General features: G+C 44.3%; 1 protein-coding gene across 2 annotated transcripts in view; it reads left to right on the top strand.

The window, feature by feature from the left end:
* The first annotated feature begins 318 nt into the window (after nucleotides 1-318).
* Nucleotides 319-16,860, top strand: part of plpp3 (phospholipid phosphatase 3) — a 39,634-nt gene continuing 23,092 nt past the window's right edge. For both annotated transcript variants that reach the window (XM_032573220.1, XM_032573222.1), the window contains exon 1: nucleotides 319-911. In XM_032573220.1, coding sequence (XP_032429111.1) covers nucleotides 773-911 — 139 coding nt within the window. In that variant the 5' untranslated portion in view covers nucleotides 319-772. The remainder of the gene's footprint in view (nucleotides 912-16,860) is intronic.

The raw sequence follows: 16,860 nt of genomic DNA on the forward strand, positions 1-16,860 counted from the left end.
CAGCCCGTATCTTGTACATATGTATATACTGTATGTGCTATTTAAACTTAAATCCCGCATTTTCTTATGTATTGTGAAAGATAAAGTTTATAGAAGTAACTTATTTTATTGTTTTAGCAACTCCATCACCTGTAGAGTCGCTATTTATCCACACTCTGGGCCGAGCTGATCCTGAGCGCGGTGCGCCTGGACAGGGGCCACGGGGGCCGCTGCTTCCCTTCTCCGATCAGAGCTCACTCAGAAAGATATCCATGCAGGGGATGACGGCCCACCGCTAGTGAAGGGAAGAGGAGGAGGGCCGAGCCTTGAAGCTGCCGGGGGAACTTGAAGAGAGCAGGAGGAGGAGGAGGAGGAGGAGGAGAGGAAGGATTGATATAACCAGAGCGGCTTTCGATGGGCAGCGCAATTTTCTCTCACTCCAAGAGTTTGAGTTGAGACCGATAGACGGGGAGCGGGCTTTCCATTCATTTCGGCCGCTGCAGACAACTTTTTCTTGCGCGGATCCGTTCAACTTTTATTTACGCTCACCTACTTTTTTTTCCTGTTTTTTTTTGTTGTCTTTTACGTTTTCCTTCTTATTCTGTTACTTCTATAATCCACGACAAGCCGTCTTAACCAAGAGACTCCGCGGTATCTCCGAGTGAGAAAGTTTAGAATTTAAAAGGACGCTTCCAGATCCTGACACTTTTTTCCCTCCTCCTCCTCCTCCTCTTCCTCCTCCAAGACCTGCAGCGCGCTGCGGGATTCCGAGCCGAAAACTGCGAGTTCTTCAATGCAACAGTACGTGTATGAGAAAGCAATGGCCCAAGAGACGAGGAACGGCGGAAGCTCTACGTTAAACAACAACAACGGCGTGGACAACAGCAAGAAGAAGCTGCTCATAGCGCTCGACATCTTCTGCCTCCTGCTTGGTAAGTTCACATGAACTTTCCCTATCTCTGGTAAGAGTTTGCATTGACAGCGGCTCTCATGCAAAAAAAAAAAAAAAAAAGATGAAACACCTCCAAAAGTGGATAAGCAAAGCACAACCCCGCGCTTTCTGAAGGCGTTATCGTTTCCAAAGTTGTTGTTTTTGATGCCAGCCATCTGCGAGCGCTAGACAAGTTATTAATCGCCAGCATCCCCTTATCATCCAGCTCCAACATGGCATGGCAAGCGATCACTAAACAGTCCACGGACACCTTTTTTCTCTCTAAAGGACAAACACACATTATTTTTTATATATATATCCAGAAAACTGCAGTAACGCATGTTGAAAACATTGAGCTCATCCAGTCTGAAAGGGAAAAAAAACTGTCACTTTGTGTTACTGGCAGGTGGAGAGTTTTTTTGGGGGGGGGGAGAGGTTCTCAGCTAACACAGCTGCAGATGAAATGCCCTGTCATCGCCTAATATAGTGATCATTTCAAAGCATTCGGGCTGTACTCCCTCAGAAGCCTGCCAGCATGCCCCGGGGACTGCAGTGGGGGGCAAAGATCAGAGATGCACCAGCCATTTGCCCCCTGATCGGTTCTGATTGGTCGAATAGTGTAAAATCTGCTTCCAAACTTGGTATTGAGTTCAGTGAAGATGACTTGCTTTGATGCAAAATTGAGGATAATCTTGTTATTCACTTGTCGTTCGATAACTTTGAACCAAGGCCCATTTGTTTCTCTTTTAGGTGTTGCAGCCCTTAGACTTAAAACACATTCGGTCAAATCCAGTAAAGTTAAAAAAACAAACAAACAGGAATCAGTACCGGTCAGGAAAAGCCGGATCGGTGAAACTCCAATACAAATGTTTTGCAGTCTCTTCTAACCTGCCCTCATTTACTGCCCTCAAAAATAGCCAGTCCACCCCACTGCCCCTGTTTCCACCCATCCCAGTCCATCTTCCACGGCTTGCCCCAGTTACCCTGTTCGTGTGAACTTTAACCCACAGGGGTGCCTCCCAGCTAGAGACGTCCTAACTCAGAAATGAGGGATGTCGATGGAAAAAGTCTGACCGCTATCGGTATCGATTTACAGCTGACGAACTGTCCCAAAATGAGAGGCGAGGCCGGTGATGTGAGCTTGTTTGTGTGACGTCCAGTTTGTGCACTTGGTATTCAGTGGGTGTCCCGTCCAGATTCTGGACTCGCTTGGTGTGTGTGTGTGTGTATGTGTGTGTCTTTCTTTGATAGCTGCTTTGTTTTTGGCTGCTGTCACTGTTGCCCGGTCCATTCAGTTTTCAGTCCCCTTCGTCTCCCCTCGTTTCTTTTCTCCCCTTTTTTTTCTTTTGGAGGGGATTATGGGAGTTGAGCTTAACTTCTCCACATTCTCTCCCAGAAACCTTGCAAATCTCTGGCCAGCTGCCCCCCTGAATCACTTTCCTTCTCCCTCTCTGTCCAGGGGAATAATTTCTTGAGCAGGTGCTGGGGCTGAGGAATGCCTCTCCGACCTGCTGTACAACTGATTGGGCTTCAGAGGAAGCAGGTGGGAGTCCCGACGACCGCGCCACCAGATCTGAAAATTTGACTTTGATGCACAGAAGCAAATTTTTATGTTATTTTTTACTACCCGGGCTGCAACAAATGGTGCATATTAACTCCATGTTCCCCTCTAAAACGCTCCAGAGTGACAACAAATCTGCCAAACAGATGCAGAGTTTTCCATGTACATCGGCTTGCCTGTTAAAGAACCCCCAGACAGAGATACGGCGTTTCATCTGCGCTCGTATAAATGTGGAAGAGCTTCGAGCACATGTGGAGCGAATTTCCTGCACAAACCAACTTCCTTTACTGGTCCATCTAAAGTCAAACACACACACACACACGCACGCCCGCAGGCACGCCCTCATACAAATGTATGCCTGTAAACACACGCTCATGTAAACACACAATTGCAAGTGGGCGCACAAATTCTCCTTTGTCATGCTAAACACAAGTCTGGCTCTCGGGTGATTATTGGTTGGCCCACTTTAGCGGTTTAGGGGGTAGGTGGGTGGGTGTAGGGGCCGGAGGGGAGGGGGTAAAAGAGAACAGAAGGGAGGGTGGGGGTTATCAGGCGCTCTGAATGAGGAGTGAGGAATGCGGGTGTGCAGGGGGCTCAGATGCAGGCCTGGTGTTGTTGAGCAGCTTTTGTCCGCTGCGTATCAGAAAAAGGTTGCGTTCTTCTCATGTGCATTATTGTACCATTAGCTTTAATTAGTCAATACCAAGCCAGCTGCGGTCCACACATTCAAAGTGTGGGTAGTGTCATCTTTCAGCCAACCCGACCATCACATAACCTCAGGCTCCGCTAATGCGTCTGTTTCGCATATATAATAAGTCTGGTCGTCCGTAATACACAAGGGAAATTTTGATCAAGACAACTTCACTTACGGTGCTGTGAAAAAAAATACCACAGGTTTCTATTGCTGTGTTTTTGTTTTTTTTTTTACTTTTTGGTTACACTTAATTCAGACCATCAAACAACTTTTAATATCAAACTAAGATAATGTGAGTAAATGCAATAACGACTTTCAATTCTGATGGGCAGAGGCTATCCACATCAAACCACCTTGTCGCCCTTGTTAAATTGTTAATTAGGGGAGATTAACTTTTTTTTTTTCCAGCTGAGGTCAGCTTTGGTTGCCACATCCCAGCCTTAATCACCGCCAGGCCTGCATAAAGTAGTCGTTTAAACAGAACCTGCCTGACAACATTAAGGAGGCTAAGGCGCCCCAATCTAAAAGCATGTACGACAGATGGGAAGCAAATCCACTGACATTTATTAGTCTAGGAAAATGTTAGAGTTTTTTTTAGGGCTTTTGGGCTCCAGAGAACCACAGCGAGACTCCTTATCCACAACCGCAGAAGACGTCGACCGGTGAAGAACCATCCTTGAAGTGACCGTCGTACCAAAACTGCTCAACACAGCTCTGGCGACTGATGCCAGAGGTCACCGAAACTTTTTAACGTTTTGGATTTTGTTGCATCTTATCATAAACTAGCATGGCGTTTTCAGAAAAAGAACAGTACATTGACAATAAAACGTAGTGGTGGTGGTGTGATGGTCTGGGACTGCGATGCTACTTCAACCCTAGACGACTGTATGTAATTAAAGCAACAACGGATCGTGCTCTCTGCCAAAAACCTGGACTAGCCAAGTCAAAGCCAAAGCTTACACTTGATCGAATTAACATGGACTGGCCTTAAACAGATGGGAGGTGTTGGAAAACCTCCCAGTGTGGCTGAATTTAAACAATTCGGTGAAAGAGTCCCCACAGTTGTGTAGAAAAACTCTTTGCCATTTATAATAAATGCATGATGACACAACCATCTATCCAGTACAGTTGGCATTTACTGGTTTAGGTGGCTTTTTCTCGTGATTAATCATTTGAAAGTTGCATTTTATATTTACTCAGCTTATCTTTGTCTTATTACAAGAAAAAAAAGTGCATTCACAATGACGCAATGGACCGTACCAAGCTCCGCCCACAACCGACCCACCTGACCGCAAGTCTCACAAGCAAAGCCTCGCAGCTCGTTGTTTCTAGTAAACATGACTGATTAGTGCATCATTTCTACCGGATTTTCACAATATATCAGCTTCTACAATGGACAGAGGAACTAACAAGTTCATGTCATCATCTGGGAGGAGGTTACTGGTTTCTCAGTCACAAACTGGTTGCAAACCTGAGGCCAGCAGGTGTCAGTCAGTTATGGTAGATCTGAAATTTGGTTTGATGACGTCAATATGAGAAGCTACAGACTGATAGGAGGAACCAAAGAGCTCTGTAAAGGTAAAGGCAAATCTTCTGAAGTTGGGATATAATTCATTTAATTTTACATAATTACCGCGGTAGAAGCCATTTGTTTGTTAAAATTTTATGAAATATATTTGTTCTATTTGATGTTTGTTGTGAATGACGTAAACTCACAAACGAACGAGGTAATTAGTCCAACGTTTAGAAACTACAGCGGCTGTAACGCGCCACAGCAAAGGTAAACAAAGGTAAAATAACCCGAACAGGTGATCAACTCAAAACCACTCCTACCTTTTTACTCTCTCTCTCTTTGTAGTTTAATCACACCTGTTACCGTGGCAACCGCCTGCAAGACGAGCAAAGATTACCTTAAAAACATAACATTCAGTCCGTTACGATATCAAGTTTCCAGGCTTGATATTTATTTCTCGATTATTAATCAGAGCTTCCCTGAACACAGCGACGGTTGATTGACTAGCTGTACTTGGTGCTAGCGTGGCTAACACGAGTAACAGTTTAGTCCAAAGCCTTTTCTGCTAAAATAAAATCTTTAGTGTATGTCAGATACAGACACAGTGCATATTGATGTGTTTAGCTAACGTAAGACTGTGTAGCAGACAGGCTTCAAGGTGTAGAAGTTGTATCAGTTCTGCCATTATGCTGTACTTAGCTAACGGGAAGCTAACGGTGTGTTTGTGAGACGGCCACGCACGTGACCACGTAGAATGGGCATCAGCCAATGAAAAGCGCCCCCTCTGGTAAGGTCTATTGTTAGTTTTGTTGCTTTTTATCAACAATGGATATATGGATGGATATTAAACATATAACTTTGACAAAATTTTTTTTTAAAAACAGAGAGAATCTGTTAGGGAGACAATACTTCTTCCAAGCACTGTAATAGAGGCTGAGATTACGTATGGAGTGGGAAAACATGAAGCCAAATTCTCCTCAACACCCAGCTGCTGAAAACCAGAGTCACCGCTTATGATCCCTGGCAGCTGAGCCTGAGCTGTATGTGCTGATTTCACCCTTGCTCCACTTCCAGCCCCTTACAGAGCAAGCACCACGCGCTTGCACTATAAATACGCAGACTGTCGAGTTTTGCTCTCTCGCGTTTGGCGACGCGCTGTCCGCTGGAGCCTCCGGCGGGCAGTTTCGCAACATGTTTATTGTGAAAACGCTCGGCGAAAGCGGCGGCCACCCGAGCCCTCAGGAAACCGTGCTCTCTAAGTGTAGGCTGCACTTAAACTCTGATTAAGTTTTACACAATGCAAAGGGAAATACAGCATTGTGTGGCTGCGCGTTCGCATGTGTGCAGACGTGGTTCCGAGTTCCAGGTCATGTACGACCATTTCGGATTGCTGCTCGGTCTTGTGGCTCGCATTTAAGGCTCTTTCTGTGTCTTAAAAATGCCACAAGCATTTCGAATCCATTATCCAAAGTTCTGTGATCTATAAAGCATTAAGGGGAATCCATTTCAACACTGGCCCCTGAAGCACTAACCTTATATCTCTACTTTTAACAGCAGTTAGTCACCGAGTCCCGTCATTAAAGCTGGAGATTTAACCTGTAAACCCCCCCCCCACAGCAGGCCTATTTCCACTTTATTGAGAAATTCTGGGCAAATGTTTTCCCGAATTTCCCAAATTCCTCTTTTGCCCAGAGACTCTTGCTGAGGTATCTGGGGGAGTGAGTGAACCAGGGGGCACAGGATGTGTGTGTGTGTGTCTTGGAGCTCAGGAAAGGGTGGGAAACGGAAAGGTAGTGTAGGTCGAAGGAAGGTGTGGTTGTGAAATGAGATCCTGTCTTTTTTTTTTTCTCCTCTCACAATCTGTTTCCAGCCTCACCTCCCTTCCCTCTGGCACTCCATCCTCATCTTAATTGCCAAGAGAGAGCCTTAAGTCATAAATAAGAAAGGGAGGGAGTGGGGGGGAGCACAAGCAGAAGAACAATTTAGGTAAATGCATGTTTATGCTTTCCATTTTTATTTCACAAGCTCTAGAAAATAAGTCACATTTGAATTAGAGGATTGTGTGGCACTTCCTAGAAACCCAGCTTTCAGAGAGCAGGAGATAACTACTATTTGCCAAGTGTCTACAAGCAAACTGTAATCAAACAGAAAGTGGGAGGTCCGTGCACACAAACCCAAATATAGGCTCCTATCCAAAACTGCTGACCTTAATCTAAGGGCAAATATGTTTAGAGCTGCATGAGCCTGCAGGGACCAAAAAGAAGTTTTCTTGCTTATATAGTCAATTCACAGAAACCGTTTTGGCCCAGAAAAGGGACGATAGTCGTCAGAACTGATCATTTTTGACAAATAGCTACTTATTTATTCATACTATGGAGAGGCCACTGAACTCTCTCATGTCTTCTGTGTCGCTCTCTGCCAAGCTCAAAGGTAACACAGAAGATTGATTTAGACGAGATAAATGGTTTTGGTACACCCACTCTTATCATTCCAGCCAAAAACTTCATAAAACAGTATTTTATTGTGATTTTATGTGATTGACAAACACAGAGAAGTGCAAAAGAGTGAAGTACACAAAAATAACGCAACCTTATGTATTTGATGCTTACAAATCAAATTCTGGAAAGTTCTCAGTTCATTGTTGTCCTATTTCGTCCCATTTTAGGCCTGACGGTTATACTCGTCTTAACTCGGAGCGCCTTTTTCAGCATTTATCGTGTCTCCTGTGATTTTTTGTTAATGCTAATACCAATTTCTGTGCATTTGAGAATGACGAATTCAAGAGCTGTGTGGCATTTCTAAGCTTCAGAAATTCTTCACAACACGTCGCGGTTTTAAACTTCTCCGAAACCATCCCTCTGATTTGTTTGTTCCTTGATCTTCATGCAGTTTGTTCCAAAAAAAATCCCAGAGGCCTTCACAGAACAGCTGAATTTATACACTAATGAATTAGGCTGGTTTTAAAATTGTTGAATTAGAAAAAATGGGACTAACTACAAGTGCATTCCATACTTTTCCGATTTGTATTTAGAAAACCATTTGATAACAAAAGATTTCTTTTCCTCTGCTTCACAAGTCTGCTCTGCTGTGTGTTGGCTTTATACATGAAATCCCAACAAAGTCTATTAAAATTTGGGGTAGTAAGTAGGGATGCACCAATTCACTTTTTCCACTTCTGATACCAATACCGATATCTAAGGTTTAGCATTGGTCGACCTGCTACAGAAAAAGTGCTGAACTGACCTAAAACGTTTTGGTTTTTTTTTCTTTAAAACACAGACATCAATGTACTGAATTAGATGTTTATTTGATAACTCTGCACCAGAACAGCACACTTATATGCACCAATAGCTTCACAAGCTTGGTCAAACATGTAAAAACAACACAACTTGAATTTGTTCATTCAGTGCAGTTAGGAGTAAAACAATCAATGCTATTTAAATAATAAAGAAACTGACAAACAATGATGACTATCTTGGTCAGACTTAAAAGAAAAACAACAAACCTTCCTTTAAATGGTTCATAAAGAGCAATTAGGATTTCTAACGATAATGCTAACCAAAAAGTAAAGCCTGATGTCGCTCAGAGCACACAACATAGAATTAGGCTGAATAGACCCGACATATTGTCACCGTCTTGAATTTTTCTCAACATTGGGATCGGTACAGACATTGATATCGGATCGGATCTGCCATCTCATCTAATGGTAAGATGACTGCATGTGGAAAAAGTTCAAGAGTTACTCCTCCTGGTGTGATTACATAGCAGTGTGTACTATTAAAGGATTTAGCGTCTGCCCCATGGCTGCAGGCCAAGGAGAGGTAAGGACAAGTTAAGAAGGTGACAAGCGTCCTCTGTCAGGAGAGAATCCTCGCATTATGTAACAAGATAAAGATCAGCAGATGTTTGTGGCAACAGTGGCTACTGCCTCCCCAAGAATGGCTGGCATGCAGAGTGTGCATACTGTGCCTGAATGTGTGTGTTTGTGCGCGGTGTGACGGAGAGCAGACGGGGTAATAATGTTTCTTTAACATATTCGGCCCGTCGCTGGGGACATGTGGCCGGTCCATGCACGAGTTTTAAAGACAGACCCCTGGGGGAAGAGTCTGACTCTGCACAGGGCTGTGATTAGAGGCATGTGGGTGTGAGTGTGTGTATTTTGGGGGTTTCATGATGTAGATTTAGAGGCTAAGAGCTGTCATTAAACAGACAGCGGAGGCCTCCAAGCCGACGCGTCTGAATATGAGAATCACGTGTGTCTCACGTTTATCCCGCGTTCCTTGGGATTCCCGTTAGCAAGCCGGAGGCGACAGGCTGACTGATGCTCCTCGATTCTTTGCACGGATCAGACACATTCATCTCCTTTAACTGCCAAACAATCCGTTTCCACAATAAAACTAAGACAATGGCTTGTCGTTTGCACTTTTCCGACAACGGGGCAGTAAACCCTCCGTCCACGAGGTTGTCTGTGATTATGTCCCTCCTGTATAAACACCTTCAGACCGCTTATTTAGAGCGTTTTGGATTACTGGGCAGGACCCTGATGTAAACCTCTGTCAGCACTGGTCCGTGCATGTGTTTGAACTCGCGTTGAAGTTTCCATAAAGTATTCTAAATGTGTGTTTGACGAAGATTTTCTGTGTGGGCGTTGAGGTAAATCACGAGGTTCGCAACTGCAAAAATACAAAAAAAAAAGTGCCATCAGGGTTTCTGTTTGCTTTCTTGCTTCTTCTCCTCTGCATCCTTCGGCTTGTTGGCTTCATGAACCGAGCTCCCGAAGCATTCATCGTCCGTCAGAGCTTTAGGCAGTGGACGATGTGAAGCTGTAGGTTTCATTGCTTCTCTCTGTGTTCTTCCTCGGGGGCCTCCCTGCTGCTACACAGGCCCCCCTGTCTGTCACTTTCTCTTATAGCATTACAATCCTCTGTATTTTGTTTTTTCATACTGCGTTCATCCAGAGATTGAAGGAAGGGGTTGTGAGTGAAGGGGGGCAGGGAGATTTCACTGTTTCACAGGGAACAATGCCCCTTTTGATGCATCTCAGCGCCCTTTGTTTCATTAACAAGGACCAGTTGGCCGGTGGCAGACAGACGGAGGATGAAATGGAGGGAGAGGAGTGGGGCACGGGTGATGGTGAATGGGATAAGGATGAGAGAGCATAAGGATCTTCTCACTGAGAACTCCAGGCCAGGCCGCTCTACGTGGCGGCAGCTTAGGCCTGCCGTATTGTCGAGCAGTGCCGCTTATCTCGCGTGAATCAGGTCAGCATCTTTATTGGCGCTGACCTTATCTGAGCTGCAACCAGTGAGCCTTATCCTGTTTGCATACAGTGACGAGAACCGCCGCCACCTTAGAGGAACTCTGAGATGCTTTCACACGCTGGCGGAGATTTTTACACTCATTCTCTTTCAGATAAAGACCTATTCACCACATTTGATTATTCTACAGCCAAAAAACCGGAAGGGATTTTTATTGGGATTCTGCACAACACAAAGTTCAACATAATTGTGACGGGGAAGGAATATGACACATGGATTTAAAAGGGTTGTGTAGATTTTTGCGTTGTCAGTGTGGCTGTATGTTTAGGGTTGCTGTCTTGCTGGAATGTGGTGGAGTGTGTGGCACTCTCTATCAGGTTTCCAGGTTGCCATGTATTCAGTATCATCCATTTTCCACTCAAACCTACCATGGCCATGTTCAAGAAATCCTCACTGCATGATGCTGCCACCACCATGTGTCACTGCAGTAATAGTTTTTCTTCACAGCAGGTCTAAAATTTAACAGGAGTGACTATACTAAGATAAGAAATTAAAGAAAATGACAAGAATAAAGTCATAAAAGTACGAGAATAAAATCAGAATATTATGAGAATGAAGTAGTAAAATTAATACTTTATTCTCGTATGTCACTCTACTAGTGAATGAGGGCCACCAGCTATAAAATCAGTAAAAAATGTCTATATCTTCCAAAGGGTCATGCAGGACTCACTTCTCCTAAGAAAATGTCTACAGGGGTTTTGAAGTTGTGCCTTTCTTCCATTATGATACAATAAGATTAAAAAGTGCTAAGTGGGAAGTGAGAATATTGTTTTTAAACTAACCTTGCTTTAAACTTCTCCACAGTTTTATTCTCCGCTGCGTTTCGTTTTGCTCCAGGATTCACTTCGTCTACTAATGTTTTCTTGCAAACCTGTGAGGCCTTCACAGAGCAGCTGGATCTATAGTGAGATTCAATTACACACAGACACAGGCGCCTCCTGAATTTTATTTAGGGGTATCAGAGTTACTAAAGAGAGTGAGCATAAGTGCATGACACTTTTTGACTTTTAGTTGTAAAAATATTTGCAAGCCACGTCTCATTTCCCTTCCACTTTCCAATTACACACTAATTTCAGTTGCTCTAGCACTTGAAATAAATCCCAATACAATTATGCTGAAATTTGTGGTTGTGAATCAAAGCATCCCAGCTGTATGAACACTTTCACTCTGCATATTTCTAAAACTGTCACACTCTAAATTTTCCATCTGTGCGTTTTAGATAAAAGGAGTCCGATTTCAAGGGGTTCAGATCCGTCTTCTCCACAGCCAGGCTTTTGTGTGAGGAGGTAATAATAGCATTATGGCAACACCGGAGGATCTCCCTGCCCGCCCATCGGCCCCTCTAGGCCCCTGGGCCCTGCTCGGGTTTCGCCTCACTGGAGCAGCTGCGCGTTCGTGCTGCACTTTAAACAGTCGGAGCTGTAACCGAGCTTCCTTAAATGCGTTAATATCCTCTTCCCACACATTCAGGGAAATATGGACGAGAGAAGGTTCCCCCCCCCAGAAACAGCGGAGCAGCTCCTCATACAAGCCCCCAAACTAACAGCGACAGACGGGCCTGGAAGCAGCATTCAGCAGAGGCTGCCTGAACAGGTGCCTGCTGGTAGGAGTCCCCCTCGAGAGTGTCCCAACACATGCCTGTGTGTTAAAGGCATTTATTCCTATGAATAAAATCTTTCTGAGTAAGCACATGTTTCAGCCGGTGGCCTCCCTTTTGCCATGGCATTCACTCTGACAGGGGGATTCAGTGTGTGGACAACTCTGCTGACCTCAGCCACTCCTGTGTGTCGCCGTATGTGTGCACGCTTGCGTGCGTGTGTGTGTGTGCATGGCTGATACACATCAGCAGCCAGTGGGAACAATAAAGCGGCATCCTGAGCCAAACATCTGTATCGGCGTTTCATCGCGCATGCTCGAGCTCATGTTTATGAGAGTAGCTTTTCCTAAACAGTGATTATGTAAATGCATGGAGCTTGGGTGGTTTTTATGGAGCCCAGATTGTTTATTTGGATTGCAAGGACGTTGTTAAAGTCCTTTGTGGTCGACAAGTTAAAACTGAGAGAGACAGAAAGAGAGAGAGAGAGGCTTTGGTAATGTTGCCCCGGTGGAACCACAGTAATTCACTTTAACAGCCACACACCCAGCGACACACTCCCACAGATAATAGGCAGTGTTACTGTGGCATTTCTGGCCCTCGCATGCTACAGTATGGTGTCACAGCAACTCTGCAGCCCTCTCTGCTGACCTGTAGCTCTAGTTTTTGTGAGTGGTTTGTCATGAGCCTCAATTAAACTAAGCACTCCATTCCTAAACGGCTTTTATTCTCAAACCTGTGACTGACCTGAAGATAAAAGCTATGTGGGCATTTGGCACCTTGATGCCCAGGTATTGATGCTGCTGGGCTCCCTCCCTGCTCACCTGCCTTCACTTTAGCAACATCCACCAACAGATGCACTTGGCAGCTCACCGCTAGTTATCTAATTCTCATCAGAAACTCTCACTCCCACTGTTTGCACACAGTGCTTATCACACCAAAACAAACATGCTTGAGTTGGCATCCACATTGCAGCTGCACCCTGATTTGCAACTTGTAGAGGCATTCAAGCCCAAGAGAACCTTACAGTTTTTTTTCCCTCTCGTGTCTCTGTCACCAACATATCTTATAGCTACAGAATAATCTCCACCCATTCTGCTGCTTAGCAATACAGTACACTTTAATATCCAGTGCAGATTAGGTTACAGAGTGCACAAGTCGATCCACGACTGAGTGTTAAAACTATGACAGTAGTTTTCTGCAAGAGACTTGGAACAAAGATAAATAAGAGAATGTAGCAGATCTATATATCAGGGGTGTATTAAGGTCTTGACTTGCCTAGCCAAAGTGAGCAACGGTCAAAGTCATATGTCTGGTAGTATTTGGGGTACTACTTGTACAGTCAAAGCAACAACATATTGAATTTGGTTGCGGTCCGTGGTAGTTCCACCCCTCTTCACTTCACATTACATTCACATCATCATTTCATCACTTCCTACTTCCATTCTGCTCCCATAAACTAACCCTTTTGTAGATGGCGTGCAAGTTTAATTTCATTGGGTTTTTTTATGAACTCTGGTGGTAGATGATGTAAAAAGAAGTACAATGTATAAATTTGGGTATGAAACAATGAAACTGTAAACGTGCAAAATGGCAAAAGGTGCAAAATGACATTGTTTAATTAGCCTGTTTTCAGGTCACTTAGAGGGGAGAAAGGAGATTTCCGTCCTTTAGTTGACTTTATTAAACTTAATCAGATTTGAGCAACAGAGTGGGCAGGTCACAAGGGTCATAAGGGCACTGAGGTGGTGGAGTGGTGACATGCGGGGACCGTCGCAATTTTATTCAGTTTTAGATTTAGTCGTTTCACCCTCACCATTTCAAGGACATTAGGCAACATGAAGGTATAAAATTGGGTTATGATTTGGCAAATGGGCTAAATGACCTGCGGTCGTGTCAAACAAAACACACAAAACAGCAATAACAAGAATAAAGGGGAAACATCTGTGGCTAAGGAGGGTAATTGCTTTTAAGAGTCTGATTTGGATGGCATTGGATCATTTATCATAAATCCAGCTAATTCATGTCAGGAAAATGTCTATATCCAAGCACTAGCAGCTCTGAGGAGGTTGCCATTCTTCACTAGAACAATTTGAGGTGCTCAAAGCTCGACCACTGACAGCCCAGCTTCATTTCAATCAGCTAGACAAGCAGCGAAAGAAACAAAAAGAGAAAGCACGGCAAAGTTTCACTGATTTATTGAGTAAATCTATGAAGTCAAGTCCACTGTGGCCTCCGCCCTCTGTAACCTTCCTCCACATTCCCCCACTCCTTGACAGGAAAGGTCACATGGGTGTGCTGGAGAGACAGGCTGAGGAAATCCTCCATTAGCCTGGTCTACAATACCTCTTCCTCCGACCTGCCCCGCCTCCCATTCACCTCTCACTCACTGATGACTATAGGGCTCGGACGCCATAATCACAATATCATTCCACTTCAGCCCTCAGAAGCCATGGAAGCACATTAAAATGTCAATAGAGAGTGATGCGCGAGTCGAGAGAGGTCAGCAGTGTGGACAGTCAGGTGTTGTTTCTACTGGGGCATTAGTTCTGTGTCAGGAAGAATTAACCTTTGAAAGGGGCACAGAGGGGTAGTTGGCATTAGAATGGCTATTGTTTCCTCTTATATAATAAATCTCTAAATAATAGAGACCTCCTGATCTTTCTTCACACAAAAAAGGGCATAAAAAGTAATGAAGATGTTTTTAAATCAAAAGCATCGAGTTAGGCACATGCTCTTACTCTCTGCTGGTTCCAGCAATAGAACCTCTAACCTACTCTACTAAATTTAACCCCAAAAGCCAATCAAAAAGGAGGCCCTGCTGGGTAATCCTGTCGCATAAACATATGCATGCACACACACACACACACAAGCACCGCTAGTAGCATACACATGCCCACAGTGTGCATACACATGCACACGCAATACTATAGAAAGCCTAGTATGAACATGTGAGCGGATTTGCAGATGGAAAATAAATGCGGCGGTTTCACACTCACACACACACGCCCACCCTTGTGCACGCATGAAGGCCCTGCCGTGACCTCGGCAATAAAAACACTAATTCAAGCAGCCAAAGAGAAAAGCCTCCCTCTGACCTGCGGTATGTAGTGTTTAGCGGTCTGCAGTGGTTCTCCTCATGGGATGAAAGAGAGAAATGCATATCGGAATCTGATAAGACAAATAGAACTTTTCCCAAACCCAACAAGCCACCCACTTTGGATAGTCACTTTCTGGCCTTCTCCCCTTTCTACCTCTAGGACCTCTGCAGATTTTTGTAGGCTCGAATTATTCTCAGGCGCCTGTTTTTGGCGTTTGAAAGCACCTCAGTGGCTTGATAACTTGTAAGGCTCATTTGCCCCAACAAGCACCTCATGTACAAGATCTCCCGACAAAGTGAAACAGAACAACACAAGTAAATGGGTTGAGAAAACGGTTTCCTCTTTGGGCGCAGTGGAACCAAAACTGGACTTCACCCTTTCTTTGGGGATTCCAAAAATGTGAATCATTCCTAAATGTCCCTGATTACGTGACGGGGGTAGTAAAGTGAATGCCTTCTTAATTTAGTGATGGACCACAAGCCTTTGCCAACAGGCCTGCCCACTTCTTTCTCTTGTTTCTTTCTCTTTTCCTCCGACACTTCCCCATCTCTCGATCTTTCAGGACCCTCTGAAGGTCACTTGTCCTTTATTCTTCTGCCGAAAAAGGGGTCATATTTCATCACACCACTACAAACTTGAACAGATGATTCAGGATCTGTGAGGTTCTGTTTAAGCATTATAAGCTGTCTTACTTGTTGTAGGTAACACTTTTGGTGTCTTGATGTAGTATAAATTCAGATTAGTTGGCTCCCCAGGAGGGGTGAAGCCAATAGGTGATTTGAGTGGAATCAAGACCAACCGCCAAACTATCCTACCTTTAAATGATCATCTCATTTTCAATTGGATGATTATTTGAAGAGAATTGCATAATTATTCACACAGAAAATGAATGTAGGAGGTTCTTCCTGTGGAAAACGTATACCTAGAAGAGAATATGTGAAGGATTTCTGGTCAAAACTGTTTTATTTATTTTTATACTGCTTTACTTTTTTGTTAGTACATGTTTCTAGCAGGAAGACCATCAGTGGTGCGCCGCCACCTATCTCCAATTTGTGTGTAAATAACAATCTTCTTTGGAAATAACCATGATATTCCCATTTTACAGCAGCTTAAAGGTGAATAAAAATAAAAAATTAGCAGAAACTGCTTTGACGATTTTGAGACTGTAGTTGTTTCACTATAGTTTAGGTCCAGTTTGGTCACGTTAACTATTCGCTTCATAGTTTCGGACCAACTAATCTGGACCTAAACTACATGGAAACGTCAAGAGCGTTAAATATTGCAGGCTTTACCTGTGTGTAGCCTGTTAACAGATCCTTGCGTCAGAAACACGCATGTTCCCCTGTCAGATGTGACAGAGTCAACAATATTCAGCAGGAAGAGCTTCATGGATGGACTGTGGAATGAGGAGAATGTCCACATAGCAGGCTGTTTTATTCTCAGGGTGGGGGGAATAAAACAGCCTGGCATCTCGGGGCTGGGTAGCGTGCAGACAGAGAGCCTTTCACTAATTATCAATAGCGAGTGCCGTGATGGTCGGCCGCTCGATCTCACTTCACTCTTTCAGTTGTTCAGCTCGTCAAAGGTTCCCATGGTGTTCTCCAATCGGCGAAGCCTTTACTTGGTTGCCGTGTATGTGCTCGCGTGTTTGTGACCTTTTCTTCACTTCTGCTTATTTGCATTTGAATCCCCCCTCCAGAAGTAGCCGAGGGACAGAAAAGATGGCGAGAGGAAGAAAGAGGAAGAAAGTCCTTCGAGATTCCCATGTGAGAAAGCGCAGTCCCATTTCTAAACTTCTTTTAATCAAAATACCTGCATATGCATAGTAGATGCTTTGTTTACGGTATTATTTGTGGCTACGTGACCCTGAGCCACAAGACACACATGAAGATACAACCCATATCTGCTGTACAATCAGCCGGTCTTAAGTTCTGTTGACCGTCCTGCCCTGCTTTGGTCTGCCTGAACTTCCACAGTTCTGTGCTCACCGAAAGCTAACCCTGCATGGTGTGTGGACAGCTTGGTTCTCAGACACGACCAAAGCCTGGCCCAGCCCTGTGTGGGCCCACCAGCAAGCTTACTGAAACCCTCTGCTGCATACTGTTTATGCAGGTGTCTGGCTGAGTGGCCATCCCGTCCATTTGCCCTTTGGTAACCACCGCAGAGAGA

This window comes from Xiphophorus hellerii, chromosome 9 (assembly GCF_003331165.1).
Source record: "Xiphophorus hellerii strain 12219 chromosome 9, Xiphophorus_hellerii-4.1, whole genome shotgun sequence".
Lineage (NCBI taxonomy): Eukaryota > Metazoa > Chordata > Actinopteri > Cyprinodontiformes > Poeciliidae > Xiphophorus > Xiphophorus hellerii.